The sequence below is a fragment of the Tasmannia lanceolata genome, unplaced genomic scaffold, assembly GCF_043159265.1.
Source record: "Tasmannia lanceolata isolate RefF3 unplaced genomic scaffold, GAP_Taslan_0.1 ptg000002l, whole genome shotgun sequence".
NCBI lineage: Eukaryota > Viridiplantae > Streptophyta > Magnoliopsida > Canellales > Winteraceae > Tasmannia > Tasmannia lanceolata.
Genome location: NW_027518679.1, coordinates 7,378,619 through 7,389,984, shown reverse-complemented (window position 1 = coordinate 7,389,984; position 11,366 = coordinate 7,378,619). Strand labels below are relative to the sequence as shown.

Below are 11,366 nucleotides of genomic sequence, written 5' to 3'. Positions count from 1 at the left end.
TATTCTCTTTCTTTTCTTTTTTTTTGAAGAAAGATTACTATATTTATAGAAAATATGAGATTACCGATTCACTTCAATGGGGATAGTGGACCAGGAGTAAAATGAGTCCTTCAATGCCACATAATTATAGATGAGAATTCCAATTGGCATGGGTTGGCATGGGCCCAATTGGAATTAATTTGATTGACCCTAACAATGTAAGCAATCAACATTATTTTTGCTGATCAATTTTATAATCTATTTGTGTTACCTGGATTGAATGGTTAGAATTGTTGTGGGCCATCCCCATGTAGGCCCCACCCACTCACGCAACTCTCTAAAATAGAGAGTCGGTGAAGTGGGTTTCAACAGCGACAAAAAAAAAGAAAAAAACGAAACGTGAGGAGAGAGAGAAAGAGAAAGAGAAAGAGAAAGAGAAAGAGAAAGAGAAGAAAAAAACGGGTTTGGTTTCGACTAAATCCTAAAAGGGGTTTTGGAAGCCCTAATCTCCATTGAAGCTTGAAGTCTTTGCTTGGGCAAGAAAGAAGAGACAAGAAGGAGCCAAAACTTAGGGTTATGGAGTGATTTTTGGAGAAAAAGAAGAAGATCTCTCACGCTTGGTTCTTTGAGGTGGGAAAGCGTTCTCTTGCAAAGATTTAGTGAGGTAACCCGTATTTCCTCCAAGATATGATTGCTAATCTTCTATTCTTGTGTATTCCTCAAGTTTGTGGGAAAACTTGAGAAGAAAGACTTTGTATTTCTTTTTTCCTTAGTGGATTTCTTTCGGAGTTTATCCCGTGGTTTTTCCCTTCACATCGAAGGGTTTTCCACGTTAAAATCTCGTGTTCTTGATTTGTGTGGCTGGATTTGATCTCCAACTAGTAGTGAAGAGAAGAAAACAATGGAGAAGATTCCCTATGCGTCAGCCGTAGGCAGCGTAATGTATGCTATAGTTTGTACAAGGCCCGACATAGCATATGCGACCAGTATAGCAAGCAGATATCTGGCAAATCCAGGCAAGCAACATTGGGAAGCTGTAAAGTGGATTTTGAGATATCTAAGAGGCACTTCGAAATAGTGCTTATGTTTTGGAAACACATCACCCAGGGTGGAAGGCTATACAAATGCAGACATGGCAGGAGATATAGACAGAAGGAAGTCTACTTCAGGCTACATGTTTACTTTTGCAGGGGGAGCCATCTCATGGCAATCGAAGCTGCGAAAATGTGTTGCACTATCGACTAAAGAGGCAGAGTATATTGCTGCTACAGAAGCTTGTAAGGAGATGCTTTGGCTAAAGTGTTTTCTTATAGAGTTGGGTTTGGACCAGAAGGCATACATAGTCAGATGTGATAGTCAGAGTACAATTGATCTGAGCAAGAATGCCACTTACCACTCCAGGACGAAGCACATTGATGTGCAATACCATTGGATTAGAGATGTTTTGGAACATGGGTTGATGGGGATTACCAAGAGTCACACCGATCGAAATCCGTCAGACATAATGACGAAGACAGTGCTAATGGAGAAGCATGAGCTATGCAGAGCTTTGACAGGCATGGATGCCACGTGAGCATCTAGTTCAGAGATCCTCCTTCATGGGGCTGGAGGGGGAGATTGCTGTGGGCCATCCCCATGTAGGCCCCACCCACTCACGTAACTCTCTAAGATAGAGAGTCGGTTAAGTGGGTTTCAACAACGACAAAAAAAAGAAAAAAAGAAACGTGAGGAGAGAGAGAAGAAGAAAAAAAGGGTTTCTCTTGTGTCATCTAGGATTTGGTTTGGGCTAAATCCTAAAGGGGGTTTTGGAAGCCCTAATCTCCATTGAAGCTTGAAGTCTTTGCTTGGACAAGAAAGAAGAGAGAAGAAGGAGCCAAAACCTAGGGTTTTGGAGTGGATTTTGGAGAAGAAGAAGATCTCTCACGCTTGGTTCTTTGAGGTGGGAAAGCATTCTCTTGCAAGGGTTTCGTGAGGTAACCCGTATTTCCTCTAAGATATGATTGTTAATTTTCTATTCTTGTGTATTCCTCAAGTTTGTGGGAAAACATGAGAAGAAAGACTTTGCATTTCTTCTTTCCTTAGTGGATTTTTTTCGGAGTTTGTCCCGTGGTTTTTGTAGTAGAAAGCCTTGGAGTTGTTTCTTGTCTACTAATGGTGTTGCCACGTGACCAAGGCTTTCTACTTCTTCATATTCTTCTTCCTTATCCCATCTCAAGCAAGAAAGGGAAGATGAATTGACATTGGCAAATTCTTTGAAGAAATTAGAAACCGAATTGGAGGAGACGAAGCGAGAATTGAAACTACTAAAGGAGAGGGAATCAGAGACCGAGATTGCCGTTGCTTCCCTTAATGCAGAGCTTCACAAGAACATGTCTAAGATGGCAAAGGCAGAGGCCGTGGCGGCGGCGAATGCGGCGGCAAAGAGTAGTAGTCTACTTCTTATTGAAGGTGGACACCAAGAAGTTAGAGGTGAGGAGAAGACTAGGGACATGGGAATGAAGTTTGAACACTCACAATGTCTTGCTCATGTACTAAGCCTTAGAGAGAAGGAAGGTTACTATGGAGAGGCAAAGAAGCAAAAGAAGACGGTGAAGAAGAAACCCATTATTCCTCTCATAGGAGATATGTTTTCAAAGAAGAAAGCTTCCATCAATCTTCACAATCCTCTCTATACAAATCCTGAGGCCTATTTAAGCTAATAAATGAGTCAGAGTGTGTCAAGAAAAAAAATGTAAAGATGTGTGTTAACTGCTAGTAAGAGTTTAATTAAATTGTTGTTCTATGTTTCAAGTTGATGTATGATTCATTCCAATATATATATCTGCATACATGAAAGTAGAAGAGGATTCTCATCTATGAATTTCCTAGCCCAAAGAAAGCCAGTATCATTTGCTCCTTCTCAACTTCACTGTGGGCCACACAAACATGCGTTCCATGCCTATAATGATCATAAATGTTTATCTTGTGGGCAGCATAGCATTGTCATAATTTCGGTCTCTAAACAAATGAGCATAGCCCTTAAAGTTGTCTTGGAGTGCTCATACCACAAATTCAGAATCTCAAAGCGGTTGGCCCGTGTGCCCATGCGGTTTTAGCCATCTGATCATTAGATTTTTGTCGTAATTAGGGAGACAAAAATCTTCAAACAAATGGAATTCCAAATAACAAATCAACAGGAGATTTGAAATCCTTGAAATTAGGTTCAAAAAATTTAATTGAATTCCCAAGGAACGTCAACAAATCCAATTTTCCATTCCCTTTGTGCACCCAAAATGGATGATTTGGATTCACTGCTAGAAAAAATCCTTATAGCGACAGAAAAATAAGCCGTAGCCAATGTCTTAAATCTATAAAGTAATTTTTGTTTTGATTTTAGCTACGAAAATTTCCATCACAGAAAGAACCATTAGAGACGGTATTTTATAAATAATCTCCAACTTTACCGACAACCACTTGCGTTTACCATCACTATGTATAGTTGGGACGGTTATATTATGCCGCGAATAACTAAATTAGTATGTCCCATAAACCATTTCCCTTAACCGTCGCTATGTATAATTGGTCACGATTAAATTTTGTCACTAATAAACAATTTAGTTTTTTTTTCTTCGAAAAAATAGAATTCACTGACCATTTATGTCTATTACCATTTCCCCAATAAATGGCGGCAGAAAAAAATCGTAGCAAATTCCGTCCTGAAAAGCATTTACCAACACTTCATAATATGGGTCGTGTTGAGGCCAACCCGAACCCGACCCGAGGAACCTTTACTCAAACCGACCTGACTCGAGGAACACTTTTTTCCAACCCAAACCCGACCCGACCCGAGTTCAACCCGACCTTTAAGCTTACTACAATAAAAAATGATAAAAATTGTCGGGTTTCAAACGGGTCAGGTTGCCCAAGCCCTCAACTCGATCCCAACCCGAACTCAACCCAAACCCGACCTGAGTTGCACCCCTACCTTGGGGACAAGGCTGATTTTCATGATGGGTGGAATGCTACAATGGTATATAAAAATTAGTTATTTGTTATCTCATTGGATATTATCAGGAAGTTAGGATAAGAGTGTGGGAGCCGGTTTTTTCCCGTATTTGCGCAGGCGACAGGGGATCACCACAATCGGGTTTTACATAGGGGGTGTTATTTGATCTGCGCTACTTGCGGACTCTGGATCGTAGTCCTAACTTCACAAGTTTAGAGAAACTCAGAGTCGCCACCTAGGTTAGGGATTAGGACCCATGTCTATTCTTCCAAGGAAATGAGTAACGACTCAAATTTCATTTGGAAGAATAGCAATTAGAGGTTCCTTTGCTCTGGGCCTAGAACCTTAAATTTTGCTCTGTATGCTTAAGGCACGGTCCTTACAGTATCCGGGTATGGGTTGTGGTTACAATTGGGGAAGGTGTTAAGCACCCCTCTTGCCCGGCTTAATCAGATCTCTTAACTTAGATTAGCATTTTGGAAGAATTTAAAATAAAAGGATTTGATTTTTATTTCTCTTGTTAGATTATGCTTAATTCCGAATGTAAATTGAGTGAATTTACAAAAGAAAACGAAAATAAGCGATAATTAACTTGATCGGTGTTGTAAGTTGTTTACGGCTCGAATGGAACTCGCAACTACTCACGATTAGGTTGACATGAATCAAACAGAAAATGACTGTATAAAAAGTAAAACTAAGGCATAGGGGTTTATAACATAAGTTCATGGGGCAATTTGTGCGCCCGAGATCCTATGATGTCACCACCTCATACTTTACTTTGCAGAAAGCCGTAAATTGCATAAAGTAAAAAGCAAGTCGGAGGGATTTACGGCACAAGGTATCGGCTGTATCGGAACGACTTTTGTGACATCTCAACCTTGTACCTTACTTGTGCAGAAAGATGTAAAGTGCTGGAATTAGTAAAAGGCATATAGAGGGGCTTGACACCACGAATGATGAAACCCACCCTATAAGTTTCGTAAATACACAACAGAAAGTAAATATCGTTAACCTGAATGATATTGTAAGTTACTTACGGCAGAGGCTGATTTCGTAACTTACTCATGACACAAATTAACTTAAATTAGATGACAAAGGGGTAGACAAAGGGGCTTGATATCACGAATGATGAAACCCACCTTATCCGTTTTATAAATACACAACAGAAAGTAAATATAGTTAATCTGATTGATATTGTAAGTTGCTTGCGGCAGAGCCTGATTTCGCAACTTCCTCACGACACAGATTAACTCGAATTAAGTGGAAAAGGGGCAGATAAAGGGGCATGACATCACGAATGATGAAACCCACCGTATCCGTTTCGTAAATACACAACAGAAAAGTAAATGGATTACACTTGTTTTAGATGTGTATCGTAAGTTGCTTGCGGCAGAGCCTGATTTCGTAACTTACTTTACAACAGATTACCCTTGTTTTAGGTTTGTATTGTAAGTTGCTTACGATAGAGTCTAATGTCACAACTTACTTTACAACCCTGCTCTATAAACACACAACTGGAAAATAAATAAATTATATCTTACCAGTGAAAATTGGGCAGCGTAACCGTGCTTGTTTGAGAAGAACCTCCGAGGCTGCGGAGAAATTGGCGGCGTAACGGCTCTGTGTTACCGAATCGCCTCCGAGTTTGTCGAGATTTCAGTAGAACAACGACCTACTATTGAAAAGGCGCAAAAAGGAAAAGACGCTCTAAACCTTCGGAAATTCGGTGGAATGCCGACGTCCGAAAAGAGCTACCTAGTGTTCCTCTACTTTCTCTCTACTAAAGCAAGCTAACTAGGGTTTTTTCTAATTTTCTGCAGGGGTTTGAGGCTTGAAAAGGGGAGAAATACATCGAAACAAGGTGTATACACTAGAGAGGGAGAGTGAGAGAGAGGGAGGAGAAGGAATTAATAAATCCCTTACCCCCTCCCCTCTATTTATAGTGGAGAGGGGGGTATTTCGGTTATTTGGGGGGGTGACATCACCCCCAAAAAGGTGGGTGATGTCACACCACACCCCCTTATTTCGTCCACTCTTGGTTCATCCCGTAGTGTTTTCGTCTTTTATCGGTACTTCGGTCATCCATATCACTTCCGATTGGACTCCGATTCGAACGTGGTGAAGGCTGTTGGATTCCTTGTCTCTAGGGCTTTCCAATGAACCAGAAATCGGGTGCTTTCGGGAAGTCGGGTGTCTTTTGGATGCCAAAAGAGATTTTTGGACCCAAAGTTAACCTACCGGTTGGGAATGTCGTGTGTAGGCGAGCTTATCAATTTGTGCCATAAATGGCGAGGGCTGAGTAGACAGGCCTCTGGTTTGACGAGAAAAGTTCTTTGCTGCGTGAAAACAGGCTTTTCGATAATTCGGGAACGACATTTTCGTCCTGTAGTGATTTTCGTCTTCGGTCGTCCTTATCTCTTCCAATTGGACTCCGATTCGCACGTGGTGAAGTCCGTTGGATTCCTTGTCTTGAGGGCTTTCCAGTGGACCAGAAATCGGATGCTTTCGAGAAGTCAGGTGCCCTTTAGATGCCAAAAGAGAGTTTCAGACCCAAAATTGACTTACCATTTAGAATGTTGTGTACAGACGGGTTTATCGACGGATGCCGTAAATGGAGGGGGGCATGTAAACAGGCTTTGGGTTCACCGAAAAAAGAGGGTGCTATGTTAAAACAGGCTTTCGGTGGTTGAAAACGACTTTAGAAAATCGTTTGGTACCCTAAAGAGAGATTAAGAGAAACACAACTGGTGCTCCGGAACTCATCATAAGGTTCTTCCTCGCGTCACCTATCACTAATACTTCCTTGACAAAATTGGGTGTTGTAGACAACCCATTTTGACCGAACCCCTTTACATCTTTTTTTGAATAAAAGCCTAATAAATGAATGATTTAGAGTCCTAAATTGAACCCTAGAGTAGGTTAGGATCCCAATTAGGTCCCCGTAAAATTTTGTCAAAATCTGCCAAGAATTACCTAATAATATGAGCCGAGTTAGATAGTGCAAGAGGGGAGTGAAATATCCTGTAAGCCAGCCAGTTTTTACACTAGAGCAGAAAGAGGGTGCATTATCCCTGCAATGTCGCCCATCAAAAGTTTTACTTGAAATTACCCATTTTTTAGTTAAAATACAACATATACATGAATAGGGGGTTGTCCAAGGTAACTTTAGGGGCGAAAAGTTTCTTTTAGTTAATTTTTCATTAAACTTTTTCCAAATGGCCATCCTTTTGCAACCAAAACCAAAGCAAAATTTTTAAAAAGGGGTTGTCCTATAAACTAATTAGAGACAAAAATCAAGGAAAAACAACATAAAATAGAGCATTTGAGCTCTCATTTGAAGAAAAAATTAGGGTTCTTAATCTAATTTTAGAAATAGAAAGAGCTTTTTAGAGAGAGAGCTTTCTAGAGAGAGAAGAAGATCTAGAGAGAAAAAGGAGGAGAAGAAACTCTCAAGGAGAGATCCAAGAGAAGAGCACAAGGTTAGTAGATTTTGAGTTTCCTTTGAAACTCTAGCCTAAAATGAAAAATCTAAGTGGAAAATGCTTAAAAACGGTTAAATCTAGCAATATGGGCTAAAATCTACCAAAATATGTTTAAAAACATGTCTCATATGAAAATCTAAAGCAATTCACATCGGATTTTGGTTCTACTTGAATTTCGATGTGAAAATGGCAAAACTAAGTGTTGTCCAGTCTCAATCTTACCATTTTTCATTAATTGTTGGTCAGAGTTCATTAAAAATTCTCACGTAAAGCTGTAGAGCTCGTTGAGATCTTCGATTTGGCATATTATGGCCCAAAAGTGGCCAAGAAACGAAGAAGTTATGTCAATTTTAAGATTTCAGCTGAAAATTTAGGTTAAAATGGTGAATTCTTGGATGATTTTTGTGAAAATCTTAGATATGATGTGTTATGCTTTGAAATTCAAAAATATATGTGTGTAATGTGAATAGTTAGTGAAATCAATGATAGATCTAGGGTTTTGATGTGAAATGCTCTTGTAAGATGTTGAAAATTTCAAAAATACATGCTGTTCAGATTTGTATTTGTATTTTTTCACAAAATTTCGGTTGGAATTTGCAAAACTGATAGGCATAAAAGATGTAGAGATTTTCAATACCTTCAATTTGACATATCATGGCCTTAATTTGGCAAAGGAATAAAAAGGTTATGACATTTGTAAGATTTCACCAAAAAACACCCTATTTCCAGCTTGCGGTTTCATAAGAGATGGTTGTTTTCCGAACACTTCCGGCCAAATCCAGCAAGAGTTGTTAACTTGAAAAGTTTTTATCAATGCATTTACTGAAACTTTGGTTTTGATTATGTTTCCTAAAAATGTGTTTTGGTTTCTCTATTTTGCAAAACAAAATTACATAAAAGAAATCTGAAATTAGCCCAAAGATGGCCATTTTCCGGCTACTTCTGGTTAGAACCGACTGATGTACATAACTAATCAAATGTTTCCAGATGTGTTCCCTACAACGTTGATGTTTATCACGTTTTCTAGGTTTACCATTTGGATAGAGTAATTTTCAATACAAACGTTCAGCTTCCATGTAGAATGCAAATGCGTGCTTTTGATGCTTGATTCATGCTTAGCCTAGTTTGTCATGGATGAGATGAAATGCTATGATTTTTTTTAGTTTTGAGGTTTTGATGTTTATCACATGCGTATTGTGAGAATTTGCTAAGAAATCAGTGTGATTATTAAATTTGGAACATTGTTACATGCATGCTGTCCAGTTTTGAATTTCTCCCTTTTTGACCTTAAATGCTCAAAACTTCCAAAAACAAACTTATCAATCTTGTAGATCTCATCGATTAGGTTAGGTCGACATATGGCGTCCCAAATTTGGCAAAAGGATGAGAGAGTTATGCTATTTTTAAGTTTCAGCCATTCAATATGTTAATTTTCTAAGTTTTTTAGAAATTTATAGCGTCGAGTAACTTCTGGGCCGCTTCCGACCGGATTCGGCTGGAGCCGTAGAAGACAAAGTTGTTTGTTATGAGATTTCCTAAAACTTTGTCAATGTGCATTTTTCCAGAAATAATGTCTGGTGTATAAAAAATCACTTTCAAAATTTCAGTTTTCTGGAAAAAATGTGTTTGCTGTAACAGCAGATTGTCGGCTATTTTTGGGGTGCTTATGGTCGGAGCGGTACAAGACAAAGTTGTTCCTTGAATGATTTCCTAAAACTTTGTCCTTGACCAAGTTGTTCAGAAATGATGTTTTGACTGTCAAAACTGAGCGCGAACTTTCAGCTGAAACACTAATATGTCTTTTGAGGGTGATGGATCGGAAGCGGTCATTTTTCGGCTACTTCTGGCTGGATCCAAACGAAGTGGTCAACTGAGAGCATGTCACTCATGTGGAGATCTATCATTTTGATTCGTAGGATTTTTTTATGGTTTTTATATTTGAGGGGTCTGAAATTCAATGCAAAGTTACATTTTTCACATTATATGACATAACTATGCAATTTTTAAAAATCATGGACAACTTGAGCTCTATTCAATTTTAATGATTTTTTTGGATGTTTTGAGCTTGCTAGCAAGTCATGAATCATATTTTGGGTGTTTTCTATGATTTATTCGGTATTCTTGGACATTTTTGTGAAAGTTGCATCTTTAGTTGTGATTTTGCCTTTTAATACTTTTCAAGGCTATTTTGGGCTTAAATCATTTTTAATGCCTATAGTTGGATATGATGAGCATGCTAACAAGTTTTAAATCATATATTGAATAAGTTTCATGAATTATTTGGCATTTTGACAATTTTTGGTGAAAATTGCATGTTTGGTGGAAATTTTGCCTTTTCTTCTGTTTTAAGGTTGTTTTGAGCTTAGATTAATTCAAATTGATGATTTTGATTATGTTGAGCATGCTAGCAGACTATAAATCATATATAAAGTATTTCTTATGATTTATTTTGAATATTTGTCCATTTTTAGTGAAATTTGCATGTTGTGTTGTGTACTTTCAATGCCTTTTCAATGCTAAGTGATTGAAATCAATGATGTATGCAAATAAATGATTTAATCATGATCAAACCTGAATAAAACATGCTGAAAATATCTAAAAGAAACTAAAATTAAGCATTAAATGATGCTAGGATCTTGCTAAAGACACACCACGAACAAGCTTGCTCTATTCTTCCGGTTCTTGAACTAAATGATAACTTAGCATCTAAAACTCATAGGATCACTTCTAAAACATGTTTAAACCTTCCAAAGCTTGCAAGTTTCATTCTTGGAGACATGTCATGTCTCATTCCTTCTTTGAGATCCATTGCTTACATATCTTGCCTCTCGGTTGCATCATTGCCCATTGATTACATCTTTTGCACACATCAATCATTTTTTCTTTAATCCTTCCTTCATTGCCCTTCATTATCCCAATCCCATCTTTTAAGGGACTTGCTCAGTCCAAGTAACTTTCCCTTGTCATTTATTTTCTTTTAGAAGACTCACCAAGTCTTTAAGATAACCCTCTTCCATTTAGTAGACTTTCTTAGTCTTTTAGACACCCTTAGACATTTATTCTTCTCATTGCAAGGGCAATGAAAGAGTCTTCTGGAGCCCCATTGAAGACATGCCTTGTCTCATTAGAGTTAAATCATTCTCCTATTGGAGACAGGCTTTGTCTTATTTCTCTTGTTTATCTCCTTGTCTATGAGAGTCATACTTTGACTTATTTACCTCCATTTTTTGTAGTATTATTACAGTCTTCGACTTATTTGCCCTCATTTTGGTACCGTCATTAGAGAGTCTTTGACTTATTTGCCCTTACTTTGGTTGCGTTATTAGAGGTCTTTGACTATTTTGCATCCCTTCTTTAGTGTCTTTTGTTTAAGAGTCTATTTCATAGACTATTAATTTGTCCTCCTTAGTGTTGTTAGTTAGGAGTTTGTCCTTTAGTGTTGCCGTCACTCCTCTTTATTAGAGACTAGCACAGTCTTATCAGACTTTTACCTCCTTGGGATCTTACCTTTTCATGTTCTTGGGACACTAGTTTACTTGTTTTGGACCTTAATATTTCATTCTCATTGAGATACTAGTTTACTTGTTTTAGGATTATTTCACTTTTAGTCAGTTTATTTGTTTCGGGGTTTCACCTTTAGCCCTATGGTTTGGCCCTAGTGTCTATTTGGTATGTTCCATTTTTAAGGGTGAAAACATTTTACAAATCTAAAAATACTTGAAAACTTTAAAGCACCAAAAACATTAAAACATCTTTAAAATACAAAAATATTTGAAAACTTTAAAAACTTCAAAACATTTGAAAAGTTAAATTTTTAGAAGTAGTTAGGAAAGTTTGTTTCCGAACTACATTGGCTTGATCCTCTTCCACGAGGTACGTAGGCAGCTTGGGATCTTTATCCCCAAGTCTAACTAAATTTT

General features: G+C 38.0%; 1 protein-coding gene across 1 annotated transcript; it reads left to right on the top strand.

The window, feature by feature from the left end:
- Positions 1-1,111: 1,111 nt before the first annotated feature.
- On the top strand, positions 1,112-2,678 carry LOC143887903 (WEB family protein). The gene is made up of 2 exons (XM_077392143.1): positions 1,112-1,548; positions 2,153-2,678. Exons 1-2 carry the CDS (start codon positions 1,112-1,114, stop codon positions 2,676-2,678), a joined length of 963 nt encoding a protein of 320 aa, XP_077248258.1.
- Positions 2,679-11,366: the final 8,688 nt, after the last annotated feature.